At 36.6% G+C, this 20,875-nt stretch overlaps 1 protein-coding gene across 1 annotated transcript in view; it reads right to left on the reverse strand.

Moving 5' to 3' along the window:
* Positions 1–20,875, reverse strand: part of LOC109056877 (leucine-rich repeat and fibronectin type III domain-containing protein 1-like protein) — a 140,051-nt gene that overhangs the window by 48,154 nt on the left and 71,022 nt on the right. The window contains exon 2 of the mRNA XM_042774768.1: positions 12,165–12,310. Within this exon, the coding sequence (XP_042630702.1) occupies positions 12,165–12,211 (47 nt within the window). The 5' untranslated portion in view covers positions 12,212–12,310. The remainder of the gene's footprint in view (positions 1–12,164; positions 12,311–20,875) is intronic.

Below are 20,875 nucleotides of genomic sequence, written 5' to 3' on the forward strand. Positions count from 1 at the left end.
CGCAATACTGGAAACTAGACATTTTTCATTAAAAGTAAACAACCTGCAGACAGTTTGTCAGTATAAACCCCCCTTTTAAACCATTTAATGTAGTCCAGTGATTAGTCCTTACATTTAATTAAATGTAATGTGGGATGCACTCATATTAAAAATCCAGTCGATACTATAATCTGATCATTTTTACATTATGGTCAATAACTGACAAATTGCAGAAATTAAAGTTCTACACTATTTCATCTAAATTATCACAAAAACTAAAGACTAAAATTTGTTGTTTTATATGTTAAATAATGTGAAATAATAAATTATTTCAATCAGCTAATAAAATTTTCTAATATAAAAACATCTAACTACCTAAAAATTTAAATCAGCCAATAACTGATATGGTACCAATATATGCCTCTTCAAAATAATGCAAAATGACCTACTTCAACCTAAGTCAACATAATGAAGTTATGAGGTAAAAAAAATAAAAATAATCTAATTACCTCAAATTAATATAAGCCGATAATGCATCCCTAAAAAAAAAAAAATAAATTACCAACCTCAACCTAAGTCAACATAATGAAGTTATAAGATAAAAAAAAAAAAAAAAAAAAAAAAAAAAACCTACTCATTCATCTCTTATTATCTAATATCTAGACATTCATCAGCCAATACTCTCAGCCTCAGACATCACACCCACAGACCGTTGCATAAGTTCTTCTATGGCCGGACAAATAATATCTAAACATCTAATTATCACACATTAATAAACTGCAGGATTGTGGTGTCCATTGAACTGCTGATCTTCACTGTTAGCTACAAAGGTTTACAGAGAGTCTGAACATCAGAACATTTACCATAATACATATGAGCTGTATGAAGCAGCCGGAGAACCTCAGGCTTTAGGACTGCGGGGGTTTGTGGATGAGAGCATCTGTCTATACATCCTCTTCCCCGTCCAGGCAGAGGGGATTGTGGGAGAGATTCTCACTAGCTCTCTGCAGTGTTTAAACAGATGGGCCCTCCAGCTCCAAGAGATACTCTCTCTCTCTCTCTCTCTCTCTCTCTCTCTCTCTCTCTGTGTCTAACACAGATGCACATGCACACACCACCTAGCTGTGGCAGGGAGGAGAGGAAAGGATGCCCTCAGAAATACAAGAATAAGTTCAGTGTTGTTGGATAATGCAGTTGGGTAAACATGATGTCCCTTGGCTACCCTCAAGCTCTCTGAGAGCCAATAAACTACAGACACCTCTGCGCTACTACAGCACTTAAGACAGAGCATGCATTGTGCCAAACGTACTTAACACCTACATGCATATTTTTCCATTGTCTTTTACCCATTTTCTCTGACTCAGCAGCTCATTGGATTCATAACAGCGCTACATGCACGCATTTGTGTGTCGGGAATAATGTCGGAGAGGGAAAAGAGCGGAATAGCACACAGTCAGCGCTAGTGCTCTGATTAGAAGGAGGATCTGAAACTCTGTTGGCTTGACAGGCTGCTTGTAGGACTGCAGCTGTGCGCATTCGGCTCTCACCACACCTGAATGATTACAGCGAGGTTGCTTTAAACACACAGACACTCACACACACACATTCTTTGAGAAGCTGTCTCTTTCTTTGCTCTCTCATCTAACACAACCATGGCCAAAAAATAAAACGCATGCAGTTAGAGACTCAGGCTGAGGCTATTAGAGGGAAGGTAAAGCTTGAACAATGACAAGAGCTCATCAAATTCATGACATTATCATCATAATCAGCATTATTATTATTTTGCATAAGGTGTTTATTATATAACCAGATATATTACACCTTAAAAATAAAATTTCAATTATTTTAGAATAATTGTTTTAGAATAATATAAACAATTATTTAAGTATAATTGTATTAATATTTTAATTTATCTTTATTTACTATACTTCAGGTTTTCCATTTAGTTTTTGTTAGATTTATATTAATTTATAATTAATTTATGTGTTTTGTCAAATTTTATTACTTTGTTACCAAAAAAAAAAAAAAAAATGCTCTTGACAATACCTCATAGATTCTCTCTGGGGTTCAGGTCTGGTGAGTTTGCTGGCCAGTCAAGCACACCGACACCATGGTCATTTAAACCAACTTTTTGTGCTTTTTGCAGTGTGAGCAGGTGCCAAATCCTGCTGGAAAATGAAATCAGCATCTTCAAAAAGCTGGTCAGTAGAAGGTAGCATAATGTGCTCCAAAATGTCTTGGTAAATGGGTGCAGTGACTTTGGTTTTCAAAAAACACAATGGACCAACACCAGCAGATGACATTGCACCCCAAATCATCACAGACTGTGGAAACTTAACACTGGACTTCAAGCAACTTGGGCTATGAGCTTCTCCACCCTTCCTCCAGACTCTAGGACCTTGGTTTCCAAATGAAATACAAAACTTGCTCTCATCTGAAAAGAGGACTTTGGACCACTGGGCAACAGTCCAGTTCTTCTTCTCCTTAGCCCAGGTAAGACTCCTCAGGAGTGGTTTAACAAGAGGAATATGACAACTGTAGCCAAATTCCTCGACACGTCTGTGTGTGGTGCCTCTTGATGCCTTGACCCCAGCCTCAGTCCATTCCTTGTGAAGTTCACTCAAATTCTTGAATCTATTTGCTTGACAATCCTCATAAGGCTGTGGTTCTTCTCGGTTGGTTGGGCATCTTTTTCTTTCACACTTTTTCCTTCCACTCAACTTTCTGTTAAAATGCTTGGATACAGCACTCTGTGAACAGCCAGCTTATTTTGCAATGAATGTTTGTGTCTTACTCTCCTTGTGAAGGGTGTCAGTGATTGTCTTCTGGACAACCGTCAGATCAGCAGTCTTCCCCATGATTGTGTAGCCTAGTGATCCAAACGGAGAGACCATTCTGAAGGCTCAGGAAACCTTTGCAGGTGTTTTGAGTTGATTTGCTGACTGCCATGTCACCATATTATAATTTGTTGAGATAGTTAATTGGTGGGTTTTTGTTAAAAGTGAGCCAAAATCATCACAATTAAAAGAACCAAAGACTTAAACTACTTCAGTCTGTGTGCACTGAATTTATTTAATACAAGTTTTTCACAATTTGAGTTGAATTACTGAAATAAACTTTTCCACGACATTCTAATTTATTGAGATGCACCTGTATATTAGATTTGTCTTAGATATTAACACACAGACACACACACACAAACAAACACATACACACTGTAGAGAGAGAGAGAGACAGACAGACAGACAGACAGACAGACAGACAGATAGATAGATAGATAGATAGATTTAGATAGATAGATAGATAGATAGATAGATAGATAGATAGATAGATAGATAGATAGATAGATAGATAGATGACTTCTCCCACAGTGTTTTACTGTAAGTTTGCATAACCGATTATCAAATTTGCTTTTTTTTATGTGGTATATGTGTCAGATGGTACAGAAACACAAATCACAATCAAACGAGTGTATAAAGCGAGATGTCTGTCAGACTGTACTGTCAGACTGGAGCGCTGAACAGTGAGGAGTCCTCCTACTCAATCCTGTCAATTGTGATTTTTAGGGTTGTTGTCATGGTGAGGCTCAGCTACTCTCATCACAAGATTCCGTGACATCACGGTGTCATCCTGCAGCAATGGCCAATCAGAAGCTGGCGAGTGTGAATGCAGGCTGAGGAGGATCCACCAGCAGGACCATCGAGGAGCAGATGGCTGAGGTGTCTGGGAGCTGAGAGCAATCGCTTCTGTTCTTCCCCCCTCAATCCGTTTCTCTGTCCTTCTCTTTCTTTAGTCTTACAGCGTAAGCTTCAACTTTTTTTCTAAACATATGGGCATGATATTCTTATTCAAATGCAATATGTGTAACACAAGTTCTTCATTAAGGGGTTGAACCCCGCCAGACACACAAACACAGTGTTTTCGAAGCATATACATCTTCAGATATAGCGTTTAAAATCTGCTAGTTTGAAAAAAGATATTGAGATGTGTCTGTTCATACGGAGCTGTTTGTCCAGGTGGATTTTAATGAAACTTCCCATCAAATTGCTCAAAACTCATTACTTTTCTCTTTATAATGAAAATGCATTCACATGCTGTTAAGTTCAATCGTTATCTTAAAAAAAAAAATGAATAAAAAAAAATGCCTGCATAAATGAATGAATGAATGCAGGCATGGATGAACGAACAATGGAACAAACAAATAAATGATGGTCACTGGTTGTCCAGTTCATCTGTGATTCTGAAATAAATAAATAAAAGCAAGAACAAACAAACAAATTAACAACCATCAAGCCCCTTGAATGTACAATATCAAATTCAGATTTTTATAATTTTATGTAATTTAGATTTTTTTTTATAAATCCTCAGTTCACATACTTTATTGCTAAAATTTGTGAAAAAAGTGATTTTTTTTTATGTCTTTACTACTACTTTATTAATTTCACATCTCATTTCACAACACACTTCATATCTTAATATATATATACATATATATATATATATAAAGAGGAGAAAAACACTCACAGTGGATAAAAAGACATCACAAATATGAATGTTTTCCCTGATGCTGTAACAGAAGAAAATAGATGAGGGTGAAAATGATAGAAAAGCAAGGGGAAGAGAATATGAATGGTAGGAAAACATTCTGCACTTCTTTTAATAAACAGCCCAGTGCTCCCAGAACCAAACAAACTGGATGATGTATTTGAAAACAAAGCATCAGGATAGAGAGAGAGATAGATAGAGAGAGACAGAGAGAGAGAGAGAGAGAGAGAGAGAGAGAGAGAGAGCAAACTATATACAGAAATGTGTTCACAGCAAATGGCCAAATCAGTCAGCATAAGAAAACCTCTCAAAGTCAATATTCCACTGTTTCATCTGCAGCTGCTCAAGATCGTTAATCGTCCTTAAATTGGTAAACACTGGTAAACAAGTGCCTGGTCCACTTAAACACACATCATTAGTAAAATCACTTTAAAAGGGAAGCCAATTTACTCCACAAAGCATCAACTAAAAGAAATGCAATAAACTTAAATGACTGTTTTCAAACAGGTTTCCCAAACAGGTGGTCAGCCAAACAAATAGCCCCGCCCCAAACTCACGGCATTGGTTGAGCCAATGTTGCCAGTGCAACGGAAATAACACAGAGCCCTAATGTGTACACTTTTTAGGGGAATAACTACAAAAGTCTTACTTATGGTTCTCTCTACATGTTAAATTGTGAGAGAAGAAAGTATTTGAACAAATCCTGTGGACGCCATCATGCCTGCGGACATTTTCAAACCAAACTCTGGGGAAACATCACATTATGTAAAGCCCAACACTATTAACGCTGCATGTTGAGATTTAGTAATTGTTCCCACTGGTTTCGTAGACTCTTAAAAACTCCCTAACAGCTGGAATAGAGCAAGCCTCCATTATTCCCCTGGCTGCAATGATCTTTGATGGCGCCCGGGAGGACACATGCATGTGACTATTATCCAAAGGAGTCGCCCATTAGTGTTCAGGAGAGAGACGCTGACCAATAACATGCATTAAGAAATAAGAAACAAGGAATTGGATGGAGGGGTATAAAACAGCCTCTGATATTGGGGAGGCTTAATATGCACACCCACGTGTCCAGTCTCATTACACACATAAAGGTCAGAGAACAATAAAGAGGAATTGGACTGAACCGACAATTGTCTATAATGAATCTGCAGCCATGTTTGTGACAGATCAAAGCATTGACTGCAGTTCCCTCGATGTTGAATCCAGTCAGTGAAGGCGGTGCTGTACAGGCAAACCCATGCACAAATGCAATATATGTATATATATAAATTACATTTCCATATGTGACCCTGGACAACAAAACTAGTCTTAAGAGTCAATTTTTCAAAATTGAGATTTACACATAATCTGAAATCTGAATAATTACGCTTTCCATTGATGTATGGTTTGTTAGGATAGGACACTATTTGTTCGAGATACAACAATTTAAAATCTGGAATTTTAGGGTAGAAATGTTTTAATAATGATAAAATGTCTTTAAAGTTGTCCAAATGAGCAAAGTTTTGATATATTTACGGAAGGGAATTTACAAAATCTTCATGGAACATGATCTTTACTTAATATCCTAATGATTTTTTGCCATAAAAGAAAAATCAATAATTTTGACCCATACAGTTTATTTTTGGCTATTGCTACAAATATACCCCAGCGACTTAAGACTGCTTTCGTGGTCCAGGGTCACATTTCTAAAATATTTTGTCATATTGATGTCAAATTCATATAGATCTGCATTTATCAGCATGCATATCTAGCCTGTACAAATGAGAATGTCTAGAGAATGTTTTTGAAAATTAGATACTGCCTTATAGGTAACACATATGGCAACTGATATCAAGCAATATGTGTCATATATTATTATTATTATTAGTAGTATTATTATTATTATCATCGTTTATTTATTTATACATTTATTTGTATGGGAAAGACAGAGACTAACACAAAGAAAAAACAAACAAACAAACAAGCAAAACCATGTTTGTACACTATCAAATTCATATTTTTATTTTGTTATACTTACTAAATAAATCCTCAAACTATTACTTAACATACTTTAATCCCAAAATGTAGAATGTATTGGAATTAGTAGTAGTACTTTACCATTTCTTTATTACTTTCACGTACAATTCCACAACACATGCTTCACATCTTCAAAATAGAGTAAAAACCTCACAGTGGATAAAAAGATTTCAAAGATTTGACTGTTGTTGCAATTCTCTTGATTTTGAACGTTCAATAAATGTGGTGCTGAACATGAAAGCACTCTGACACAAACACATAACAGACTACGGCTGCAAAACAAACTTTATTGTTTTTTATAATTAAAAAAATTGTATATTTTTTTTTTTCCTCACTTAAAAAAGCCAAGTGGTCACTGTTGTCAGTGATAAAGCATCCATCATAAACCCAACAATGTGAAATCCCCATTCCAAGCATGCATCATTTTTATTATGCAATATGTACAGCTGAGGAAAAAAACAAAAACATAAAAGAGATTTTATGAAGGCATTATGAGGTCCATTTCCCACTGAGGCGAGACTAGAGAAACTCTGTGAGCATGTGCTCGGTTTTTAATCACCCAAAGCCATAATTGTAACATACAACGAACCAAACACCAGTCTTCATGGTGCTGGATGCATGAAAAGAATGACTGTGGTCTCTGTCTAGAAGCCCTGAAGACACACAGAGGCTATCTTGCTTTCCCAGACACTAACAGCTAATTCATCAAATTATCCTTCTTCCTCAGTAACTGAGGCTGCCCTGCCAGCTCGATCCCCATTCCTCACAACTGCATAAATGAATTTCAAAACAGGGTGAGAGAGAGAGCAAAAGAGTGGGAGCTGGGGTGGAAGGTCGCAATAAGCCAATGTAAATGGAGTCTGTTGCCACTGGCGGAGGTAAAAGAGACGATGGATAAAGAGAGATGCCACAAGAAGAGGCAGAGACAGAAACGCATATGCACGGGCCATCACAATGAGAGCGCGACGGGATTCCATTAGGATCCAATCTGAATGCATTTATCTTTGTTTGTCCAATTCCTAATGACCGCTGCGCCTCGACGGTGTCTGTCACCATCCTTGCTCTCCTGCACACAGCTGGCACTTCTGGATGCCCTGAAGAACCTGCTGGTCATCAATGAGGGCATCCAGCCATAGACAAAGCTGCCAAATGCCATCTGCCCAACTGACCGAAGCGTTAGCATCCTCCTGCCACCACGAGTCTGGTCCAGAACTGCCTCTTACAGCCCAAACACACAACCAACTCATATCAGTGTCTTTAACTACTTACATGTGTCAGCTTTAATATAAGTCCCTTTCACACTGCGATTCTGGAAAATACACGGGTAATGTGTCCTGGCAATTGTTCCCGGGTCGCTAGATTTTGCACTTTCACACTGCCAGTGATTACCCGGAATATGTGCGTGCGTTCACACACAACCCGTAAAGGTCCCGTGAAGACACGTGATATCAGGTAATGTACGAGTCGAAAACGCTAGGCACGTTAACTTTCACTGAAGCTGGTGAACAATCTCAGCTTCAACGCAGATTAGTGAGGAACTAACTGATCTCTGCTTCGTTATAGTTTGCACATATTTGTTTAATCGCGAACGTTGATCTGCCTTCAAAACACGCTAAAAGAGTCACGCGATAACGTGCATCATCACTACGACACACACTCTATGCCATTTGTTCTGGCTTTTGTTCACACAGCGCTCGTTCCGGGACTGAACCCTGCAATGTTACTAGGTTCCCGACCCGGGATCAATCCCGGAATCAATCCCAGGACGTGTTTGCGTTCACATAGAAGGCGACCCGGCTATGGGTGCAACGTGTTTTTTGTTTTTTTTTTTAATTTTATTTTGTAAGGTTGTGTTTTTTTGATAAAATGTTGTTTATGTTTACTGGTTTCAACATTGATAATAATCACAAATGTTTCTTGAGCAGCAAATCAGCATATTAGAATGATTTCTGAAGAATCATGTGGCACTGAAGACTGGAGTAATGATTCTGAAAATTCAGATTTAATCACCATTGCTACCATCTGAATGCCGCAGCAGAAATCTAGACTCATCAGACCAGGCAACGTTATTCCAATCTTCTATTGTACAATTTTGGTGAGCTTGTGTGAATTGTAGCCTCCGTTTCCTGTTCTTAGCTGACAGGATCGGCAGCCGGTGTGGTGTTCTGCTGCTGTAGCCCATCTGCTTCAGGGTTTGACATGTTGTGCGTTCAGAGATGGTATTCTGTATACCTTGGTTGTAACGAGTGGTTATTTGAGTTACTGTTGCCTTTCTATCATCTCTAACCAGTCTGCCCATTCTCCTCTGACCTCTGACCTCAGCAAGGCATTTTCATCCACACAACTGTCGCTCACCGGATATTTTCTCTTTTTCGGACCATTCTCTGTAAACTCTAGAGATGGTTGTGCGTGAAAATCCCAGTAGATCAGCAGTTTTTGAAATACCCAGACCAACAACCATTCCACGTTCAAAGTCACTTAAATCCCCTTTCTTCCCCATTCTGATGCTCAGTTTGAACTTCAGCAAGTCGTCTTCAGCACATCTAGATGCCTAAATGCATTGAATTGCTGCCATGTGATTGGCTGATTAGCAATTTGTGTTACCAAGCAATTGAACAGGTGTACCTAATGAAGTGGCAGGTAAGTGTATATATACTGTATATAGCACTGCCATTATCGTATGGTGAGTGTGACATCAACAACAACCAAAAAGCTAAATAATATTTAAAAAACCTAAATAAATAATAATAATAATAATAATAAGTACAATTATTAAATAAAATAAACTAAAAAGTTTAATTATTTTAAAAATAAAAATTAAAAGTACAAAAAATAAAAAAGTAAAGTTTTTTACAAACAAAATACCTGGATTGATGGAAGGATAGATGATACAAACACGCACACACACATTTGTCTCCCGGCAACAGAATGATTTTCCATTGATAATGAGATGGGGTGTCAGTCATAACCCCAATGTTTTGATTACGAGGCTGTGAAAATGTTTATTCCACATCAGCAAAAACACATTCAATTGTTCCTGATTTGCTTTACAAATACTGAAAATGAGGCCAAATTCCACCCACCGAACATCTGTTTGTGCCATTTTTCAAGCCGATCTGATCCAAGACCCAATATCTACATAAAAGTCCGGATACATTTACACTTTACACAAATAATCTCACTTCCAGGGTTCAAGATCATTGTCCCTTTGTGAAGGAGGATCTCTAGGGAATCCAAATTCAGACAGCACGGTTTTCTCTCTGTTACGTCAAATCGATTTGAGCCACCGCAGATTCACCGGAGAGTCAAAGGGTCACAGGCTTCCCTGCGGTATGGCCATTTAGCACTTTTAAAAAACGTCCCCTACCACCGAGACTAAACTCTGCTCAGATACAAGAACCAGACTGAGCAAAACGAGACCAGATAATTTCAGTCAATGACAGCACATTTGAGACTTCCCATCTTCCCATTGAGAGTGATCGTTTATGGACGTCTGAGAGATTCTAGGTTTCTCATGGGGATGAAACCATCACCAGTTTGACGGTAAACTCTGATAAAAACGTCCAGATGGTTAATATTACAGTTTCATATTTGAATTTTCACATTAAAACTTTATATGATTTGAAAAATTCCCAGAAATTGCATTTACTTCTCATCTTCCCTCTATGTAATGCCTAATAAAGTTGTATTTATAAGCACAGTTGCTTTATTCACATTGATTACCATGGAAACAGCTCAATTTCTGCTGTTCCATAAGCACCACCTGCTGGCAGACAGTGGATTTACATTTTAATTCAGCCTGTCTGCTGTTTTTGTTCAGACTAATGCAAAATTGGACCAAATTGTTGATGGAAAACAAGCTAATGTGCAGTCTACAAAATCTCAACACTTCGGATAATAATGTAGAATTACGCCTATAATTTATCGTTTTGACATCCTTTTTCTTAAAAAAAAAATGTGAGGTTTATCATTTTATATATATCTTTTTTTTTTCTTTGTCAAAACTTTATATTAGCATGTAGTTTAAAAATCTGCCATCATTTTAAAATGTTATTATTTTGAATTTCATGCAAACAAACAGTGCATTGAGCTGCTAATTTTATTTGTTGTTTCTTAGTGAAACTATTGTGTGTATATGAATACCTTTTGAACATTTCCAGCACATTTTTATAATACCATGGTAATACTGATAACCCTGATCATTTTGGTGACTATAATCATGATATGAAATTTTCATACCGTTTCATCTCATTACACATTACTTAAATTTAGTTTTCTAGCTGAATTTCAGCTGTACTGAACACCATTGAAGTATGTGGTCACCTTCTAATTAACAAATATGACTTATTCTGTTATACCCATAACAAACCGCTGCTTAAAATGAAGTGAACAGCCATGAAATCATAGTAGGCAAGTGATTTTTGTAGAATTGAGACTCTGTTCTGTTTCCAGCATAATAATGCACCGGTGCATAAAGCGAGGACCATAAAGAAATGTTTTGCTGAGTCTAGGTTAGAAGAGCTTGACTGGCCTGCATAAAGCCCAGATTGAAACCACACTGAGAAGCTTCAGGATGAATCTGAGTGCCGACTGTGAGTCTAAGCCCAACACCCAACATCATGCCTGACCTCAAAGACGCCTTATATTTGAATGGAGCAAACCTCAACAGCAGTGATCTAGTGGAAACTCTTCCCAGAAGAGTGTAAGCTGTTAAAGCTGATGGTTTTGAATTGAGAAGCTCAACAAGCTCATGTAGGTGTAGTGTCCAATGTTCAATTGTCCACGTACACTACTGTGCAAATATTACTATTAAAGTATTTCACGGTAAAATAAATAATAATAATAATTTCTTAAATTACAACTGTAAAATTAAACACTAACATTTATGTCTGTGTTCATTTCTTAATTTTCAAAAGTTAAACCATCAAATTTTATTTTGACAGAAAAAGATTCAGAGTCGCTCTGAGATGCTGAAAAACAGATGGATATTGAATTGGTCGAGTGTAAAAGAACCCAGGGCCATGTTTCACTCTGAAACACACAGCTCATATATATAAATATTTTTATTTTGATTAATCATGCAATCTGGCTCAATCATCACTAACACCACCTTTTAGATCATCTTCAGGGCAAGCCTCACAAAATTAACTTGTTGAATATTTGGTGTTAAACAAACAAACAAACAAACAAATAAATAAATAAATAAATAAAAATAATTCAATAAAAAAACTGAACAAAGTTCCTGACAAAGACACCAGTCATTATGTCGGCCATTATCTTGCAACATCATCTGCACATATTAACACAAATCTTTGCCAAAATGTCCTGACTGTCCCATAAGTGATGTCAAATGCTATAAATATATAAATACCAGCAAATCTGCTTATATTCCTTGATCTAATTTATATTATGTAACCAAAGTGAGTCATATGACCAGACAAATCTTCTCTAATGTACAACTGGCGTGTGCCACTTGGGCTTGCTGCCTGCAGCTAAATTTGTCATTGCTTTCCCTCACGGGTAAAGCACAAACATCAAGAGGCCCGTCTGGTTTCAGACCTGTAAATAAGACTGAATGTCAGCGTGGCGTCACCACCAAACAACAGGACTTCACTGACCTTCCGAGAGGCCGACCCAGCATTCTCAAGTCCTTCAGCATGTCCATTTTCTCCTCTCTTCAGGGTGGGACGACTCTACACTACTGAGCCAGATACAGGAGCTCCACGGCAGTCATTGAGTCATTGGCTACGATACACCAATCTGTCTGTGGGAGAGAGAGAGAGAGAGAGAACCAATATAGATGAAGACAAAATGACTGTCAAAGCACTTCAAGTTCTCCTATATGTACACAGCTAAGGGTAATTGATTATTTTCAAGACAAAAACACTGACGGAGTGCAGAGACACTCTGTCTTATTGCTGAGTGGAGCCCAGTGTTGAGAAATGGTGATTGTTCTTCATTCATCAGCTCTTGAGAGTTGGAGAGACAAATGTGTGAGATAAATGACAGGCTTTCCACGGTTTTAGAGTCGAAGTGGTCTCAAATTACAGAGTGGTAATTTTTGTGTTGGCCACTGTATGTTCTAGCTGTGTAATTGGCATACATTGGTGCTAATGGTGGAGTTACCATGTTCAGGAGAGACTAAATTACCATTCATTACAATGGAATAACACAAACAGAGTAAACTCCCACAGTTTTCTACAGTAAATGGATAAGTACTGGGTGAACTGGGAAAATTGGGTGTAATTAGAAAGAATGTTTGAATAAAAATCATAATTGTCAATTAATTTCCTTGGTACTGTAATCACTCTTATGCTCACATAAGACAATTTACATATAAATTAAGGCTGTAAATGTAACATGTTAATTTAGTGTTATTAATTATGTATTAAAAATAAAGCCTTCCAAAATTAATGCCATGTCGCAAAATAAATATATTAGAATGGTTTCTGAGGGATCATGTGACTCTGAAGACTGGAGTAATGATGCTGAAAATTCAGCTTTGATCACAAAGAATTAATTATATTTTAAATATATTCTAATAGAAAATAGCTATAGAAAATAGCTAAATAATTATACTGCTTTTACTGCATTTTTGATCATATAATCTATTCAGTGATTCTTCATCTGCCTCAATAATGCAGACTAATGTTCATGATTTTTTATTTTTAAATTTTTATTATTATTATTTTTATTTTTTTAGGGGAGCTCAGCTACAAACAATGATATATGTGATTATTTGTAATTGTTTTGATTATTAATTGCCATATCATGTAATTAATCTGATTACAATTTTATATTGTTTGATAGCTCTCATTAAAACATGAGTAAATCAAGACAGCATCTAAACAGTACCTTCACATTGACCCTCTGAGCAGCATTAAAACACAATTCCAATTATGCCCAGAAAGTGAGCAAGGTGACATTACTACAGTAGTGCGCTCCCAGCCATTAAAACCAATGAAGCTGTCACTGTAAGTTTACACAGTTTGAGCCCTGCAGTTTAACACAAGTTCACTGAGTTCTGGACTCGCGAAAGCTCCCCTTTAAATCAACATAGCTGTCTCTACTGCAGATAAATATCTCATTTACACCTCGCTATATTGGCTGTTACACCGATTCCACTGCAAGCTAGAGGCACGACAAGTAACAAATCCAAAAGAATTCCAAATGACCAAAGGTTCATTTCACTTTGGTTCTAAAGCATCTAAATGTCAGGTAATGTTTTGTCAGCACTCAATTTCACGTGCCATCGCTGACCGAAATCAAACATGAAACACAGATGTGTAGATCAGATTGCTTATAACTCGCTCATTAAGGACCAGATGTTGTTAATCATGGTAAATTGTTTTAAACACCTCAGATTGACCATTGCATCCAAGTGCATGACTGACGTGTCTGTGATTGGTTAAAAAGCTCAACATAAGCAAAAATACGCAACCTAGGGTCATCGGAAAAATGTGCCTTTAACTACTGAACATTTCTGCAAAACTATATATGCAACTGACTGCAGGTTAAATTAACACCTTTTTACACAAACTATGATTACAGGGCAGATTATTGGTTCATAAAGGGTTATGTTTGTGTGGTTCCTTGCACAATACTATAATATAGCCTCAAAAGACTTTTACCATGCAGTGCATAATTTATAAAGTAATACATTTTGATGCTTGCATCACATAACCAGCTCTAAATGCACAGCTTTTCTGACATAGTAAACTTGCTCGTTAGTGCACCCGGTACAGCATTACTCTTACATTGTGAAGGGAGTCCTGTGAAACAAGGAAGAAGATAAAATGACATTTTATGCATTTTTATCTCATGTTTGCTTTTGTTAACCCTATCAATCCGATCAACGTGCATCAGTTCTACAACAAATACATTTATGACACAGATAAGAACAACCGTTAGTCTTCACACATTAGTAAAGAAGCAGTTCAAGGATAGACAGGTACAGTCTGTCCAAAGGCAGAGCAGACGTTTAGATGTTACATCAGAGAAATCTGTGACAGGCAGTGAAGGAAATTTTGTGCATCTGAATATTCCCTATTGAGGTTTTATTATTCTTTTTTGCAAGGAAATATGCTTTCATTAAAGCCAGTGGGAACTGCTGGGTCACATTGACAAATCTGCACTGCTTGACTGCAGCTGTGTAAGTCTTGAAATTCAAAAGCTGAAGAAGAATCGCCTTTGAGCACCTCAGGGATTGGAGCTGAGGGGACGAGAAACCTTCAAAAATCACTTAATTTGGTATTTCTACCAGCGTCTGACTTCATGACCTTTGAATAAAAACTTTGTAGGCTTATATTCAGTTGTCTAATGTTGCAGAGTTATTGAATTGCCATCAAAGCATGACATTAAAGTAATGACCAGAACATACCGTTTCATTTGAAGGACACACTACAAGCTTAGATTGCAATATTGGGTTAATTAAACAAGATACTATTCAAAAGTGAGTAATTGAAACTTAGAATGGATCGGTTATAGAACTGGTTGCTTTACTGGTCGTTTGAACAAATTATCTTTTTCATATTTCCTTCATACGTCCCTGGATTTCTTTCTCATCTTTAGATATGCAGATTGCAAATGAGCCACATCTAAGAAAATGTCAAGCTTTCATCAGACGCAGCTACTGAGCTGAGAAGCGAAACCGTACCGCAATACGTCTACGTACACACTTGTTCATGACATTGCTTAGCTTCTCAGGCATGACATCAAGGAATTGCTTCATATAAAATCTTTCCATTCTGACGAAAGTGAAACGCTCGTCCAAATATGTGCAATCTGGCAACCTGAGCGAGTGTACGAGAGGAGCGAACGGCATCAGTGCACTTCTCCATTCCAAACAGGCCTGCTGTCGACATTTTTTTAGAACAAGCATGTGTCAGATATTTATGTTTTTAACAATCTAACTTCTAAGGACATGATATTTACATTTATTTATTTATTTCAGTGCTTTTACCCAAAGCGATTTGCAAATGAGGAATGCTGGTACAATTGCATATCATAAAGAGAGAATGCTTTTATGGAACAAACACACAAAACACATCCACGAAGACCATCTGAAGCAAGAGGTTTTACAAGGTGATTTTTCAGAAATAACTAGTAACTAGATTTGCCAGGTGAATGGAATCAAATCATTGAACAATAAAATAGTCTCTGTAGAGCTGAATTAATCGATCGCAATGCCATAAGAAGAACCTTTTTGTCTAAATGGTTCCATAAAGACCCTTTAACATCTGAAGAACCTTTCTGTTTCACAAAAGGTTCTTTGTGATAAAATAAGGCTCTTCAGATTATAAAAAAGGTTAGAAATAGATGGTTCTTTAAAGAACATTTGACTGAATGGTTCTTTGTGGAACCAAAAATGGTTCTTCTATGGCGTCGCTTGAAGAACCTTTTGAAGCACCTTTATTTTTAAGATTGTATGCAAAGAGTCAAAAGTCTGACTCTGCATTATTCTCAGTGGTCCAGTTCATACTATATCACATTATGTCATCTGAATCCTCTGAATCTTCATCTGCTGTTAATGAGGTTATTATAATAATGGGCATGCAAATGTGCTGGAAAGACCCATCATCTATGATGTCAGCCATTTCGCCCTGCTTTTCTATCACTTGTAATGGCAAATCCTGAACGAAGCGAATGTTGGATTGGCGTGCCAGCAGTACTCACTTTGGCAGAGATACGGTTCACATGGAAATAAGGCCAGAGCCGGGAAGGGGGTCGCAGGCTTTGTGACCTGAGACACTGAAGCAGCTGTCCGGTCAACAGCAGCAACCCCTGAGAGAGACAAATGAAGCGAGACGGGGAGGAGGAGCGAGTGATAGATGAGAGAAAGAAATCTGAGAGTGGCTGCTATTCCAAACTGTATTAACAGTTTCAAAAGTACAGTTTGAAAGTTGCTTCCCCAACATTACATCTGACCACGATCACAAGCCCACGTAACTGTGGGCAAAGCCCTGATTAAATCACAGTGCATTATAATAAACATGCAAACACTCCAAACCTTTTTACACAACAGCCTCGCCTCAGAGATCACTCTTTAAATCATTAATTAAGTCAACAAACGCAAGGAGAGCTCCATAACAGACTCGCTGATTTGCTCTTTATCAGAGCTCTTTGGAAATAAAGTGACACTCTAGATCAGCGGCTCTCAAAAGGTGCAACTCAGAAATGAAAGGACAGGAGGGGGGGGGATACTAATACTGATAACAAAGTGCAACTAACCAAATAATCACATATAAAATAATCAGTAAAATAAACTGGCTTAGAAAATGGAGTGGAAAATGCTTCTAATATCTTGTTTTGATGGGACATTTCACCAAAGATGTTAATTTGGTCAGCATTTCACTGACACAAAGAAAAAATATTGATAAATGTGAATATTTTGATAATTGTATTTGTTTGTTTGTTTGTTTGTTTGTTTGTTTGTTTTAGTCAGTTCTCATCAAAAAATTTTGGTTACCAACATTTTTTCAAAATATTCTCTTTTGTGTTTCATAGAATTAAGAAAGTCATTCAAGTTAGTAACGAAATAAGTGTAAATTATGCCAGTTTTCATTTTCATTTCATTTTTGGGCAATCTATCACTTTAAAGCCTCACTAAATATTTTTATATTTAAGAGTAGAATTAAGAAAGTCATTCAATATATATACTGTATACAGTAAACTTAAAAAGTCTTAAAAAAAAAACAGTACAATTAATACAGTATTAACACTAAAGGGTCATTCCACAAAGGCTATCTATCTGATACAGTTAGTTTTATTTCTCCTTAATAGAGTTAAAGCTATCAAAGGTTCTCTCAAATGCATGCTGCAATTCCCTATTGCATGCAACAGAGTGCACTAATATATTATACATGGGTTTCAGAGCCCACAATGCAATTGCATTTATGAATACATTTTAATCCAAAGCAACTTAATGCATTGCATTCAGTTTATGCAAATAAAACACATGACTGCTGTTAATATCAGACAATTAAACCGATCATTCTGTGTCTGTAATTGAATGCACAAATAAACACGGAGTCATTTGCATCTGTGCGCTGCATCAAAACTGTTTAATTTTTAATAACTCTTGATGAAGCTGATTCACAGTAGTGGTTTGAACAGTTGCAACAACAATCTTAACTTTCAAAAAAAACCTAGAAACTCTTAATAAATGCTTGCTGTACACAAACATGTCAAGAATGAAAACAGCCCCAAAATATCCCCTAAACGAACCATTTTTCTCTTAGAATTAAACACGTGTGCCTAATGTTTGTGCACAGCTGTCTGATTCTGATCTATTGTGCAACACACCATGAATCTCAAACTTCTGCGCATGAGAGGTAAACAGAATCATTCAGCATCGAACTCAAGTATTAATGTTACTCCTGTGGTTTGTTCGAACGAGAAAAAAAATCTGCAGTCTGTTTTCAATTAAGTATTGTTTTTATTACTTTGGTTTGTTTGCGGAGTGAATTTTGTATTTTTTTTGTTGTAGTGTTTGAGGAGTGTTTGATACTTTAGTTGATTTCCATTAGAGTCACAGCTCTTCCACGCTTTTGCTCTCGCTCTTTCTGTGCGGATGCATCTTTTGTATCATCTCCTTGATACAAGCCTTCAGCAGGCCTTTCATTTTGCATTAAATTATAGAAAGACCTACACAACAGAATAAAGAGAAAGAGAGAGGCAAGAGAACACAATCGAAGAACAAAACAGAAAGCGGCTCTGTGTTGAGGCTGGGTTTGGTTAGTATATTTTGACGGCTGAATTATGTACCGTTCATGTCAGGAATCCAGTGTCGCTTTTGCATTTACTGCTTGATTCCAACGACTGATATCAGACGACTGTCAACGGAGACTGATACCAATTGAAACTCTATTGAGAGAGACCAGTAATCAAATACAACAGATCAAACTCAATAAGTCCCACAGAAGAGTTATGCATTTTTAGAAATGTGGATCTTTTTTACTTTTTATTCATCAACAAATCCTGAAAAAGTTCCAATAAATAAATAAATAAAAATTTAAAATTAAAATTAAGCATGCACAACTGTTTTCAGTGTTGATGATAAATCAGCACATTAGAATGATTTCTCAAGGATCATGTGACACTGAAGACTGGAGTATTGGCTGATAAAAATTCAGCTTTGCATCACAGGAATAAATTATATTTTAAAATGTATAAAAATAGATTCACCTAAGAAACTTCTTTAATATTATATTTATATATATATATATATATATATATATATATATATATATATATATATATATATATATATATATATATATATCAACTGCAAGAACAGGGGAACAGTCCAGAACCTAGAACACACTTAATATGTTTAGCAATATGAACAACAACAACAACAAAATTGTTAGAGAACAAGTGTAACTTTTCTCTTAAAAAAAATTATAAAATAAACAAACTGTTAAATAAATAAAAAAAAGGAAATTTAATAAGTTAGCAAGGAGATCCAGAACTCATTTGAGTTGTAAATGGCTCAAAAATTAGCCTATAGTCTAAAACATAATAATCTGGGCAAAACATTGAAAGATCTAGGCTAGTTCTCCACCAAACAACAGATAAAATATTAAAAAACAAAGTTGTGGAATGGACTCTGTGAGCATTTCAATGAAAAAACAGTAGTTTGAGATCCGTCCAACAGGGCGGTCATAGAGGTGGGTGTTTATGAGAGATTTCATGACAGAGAGCAGGAGATAAACCAGCGTGCTGACCTCCTGGAGCGATCCTGCCTGCTTGAAGAGCGTTAGCCAAAAGTTTATAATCTTCAAAAGAAGCACTGAGGCCTCTAAAACTACACACCTTCACTTGCAAACATGCCCTGAAGCTTTCTTTATATTATCAGTACCATAAATGAAAGAGCAGTACCCTGGGAAACTTTGATCTATGAATGCACTAAAGTGGAACATTATCAAAGCAATTTGTGCCATGTAAAGTTACACCATAAAATAAACATCTCATGTAAAGCTTGATGTTTATTTATTTTATTTTTTTTGACATTTCCTGTTCATGCTCTCCATGAAAATGTACAAGGATCTGTCAGTCGAACCGCATTAGACAGAAAAGCACCCGACGGGATCCCAGATACTACTGTAAAAGTTCAGAAAATCACGAACCAGCTCATGCATTGCAAAATTAGGCCAATTCCCATTTTACAAATCTAGATCAGCTCTTCATCCGAAGTGTGTTTTCAAATGCTCTGATGTAATGAAGTTCCAGTATATTCCCAAAATCAATCTCCTGTGGGAGACCATCGGTGCGAATCCAATCGCAGAACATGCATGCATGGCTTTAGCAATAATGAATGCTTATAAATAAAGAGAGAGGCAGACTCTTGACTGCTAGATGACTCGAGGCTGCTGGAGTAGCCGACGTAAATCTGAAGTGGGACACTCCATCAGAAATGAATCCCAGTGCAGAGAGCTGCCCCTGTCTTCTCCAGCATGACACTTTCACTTAAAGTGCTCGTGAAGCTCCACTATACGGTATTGTCCCCGTCCCCTGATCCCTGCTATGAACTATGTGAAAATGTACAAGTGAGGATTGATTTAAAAATATCTTCTGGTTGAATGGAAAGGACAGGGGGAGGAAAGTCATGCTGAATGAGGCCAGTGACGAGGTAGCAGTGGTGGATTGGGGTGCATGGATTGACAGAGAGAGACAAAAGGAGGGAGACAGTGCATTTTGAAGCCTTAGTAACAAGGTTAGCAAGATTCTGGTTCTGAATCTGATTTTTTTATTTTTTATTCTTCTAGTCCATACAGTCAATAGAGTCAATGGAGACCAATGTTGTTTTGGACTAGTGGCCAACCGATATTGATTTTTGTGATGGCTGATGCCGATGTATTGGTCAACCAATATTTTGGACCCATCCTGAATTTTATTGCATGGACAAAGAACAGTTAAATCAATTTTCACAAGGCCAGTTCTGTTTTTAGATTATGATTTTAGAAATATTGTTTTTTTATTTTTGTTCTTCTAGTCCATACAGTCAATAGAGTCAATGGAGTTAAAAAAGTTGTTGTTGTTATTATTATTATTATTATTATTATTATTATTATTATTATTTTTATTATTATTATTTTTATTAATTTTTTTTTTTTTTAATTTTTTTTATTTTTATTAAATTTAGTAAATATTATCTAATATAAATGTTTAATTTCAGCAATTGCTATGCATGTCTTTTACTATCTTTAAATTAGTGTGATACCATATATATTAGGGCAAGTAAATTTTTGGGAAGAATACATGTGCACCAGAATATTTCTCATGGTGGGTCATGCAACTTGATCTCATGAAAGTTAAGTATTGTAAG

The sequence above is a fragment of the Cyprinus carpio genome, chromosome A18 (genome assembly GCF_018340385.1).
Source record: "Cyprinus carpio isolate SPL01 chromosome A18, ASM1834038v1, whole genome shotgun sequence".
Taxonomy (NCBI): Eukaryota; Metazoa; Chordata; class Actinopteri; order Cypriniformes; family Cyprinidae; genus Cyprinus; species Cyprinus carpio.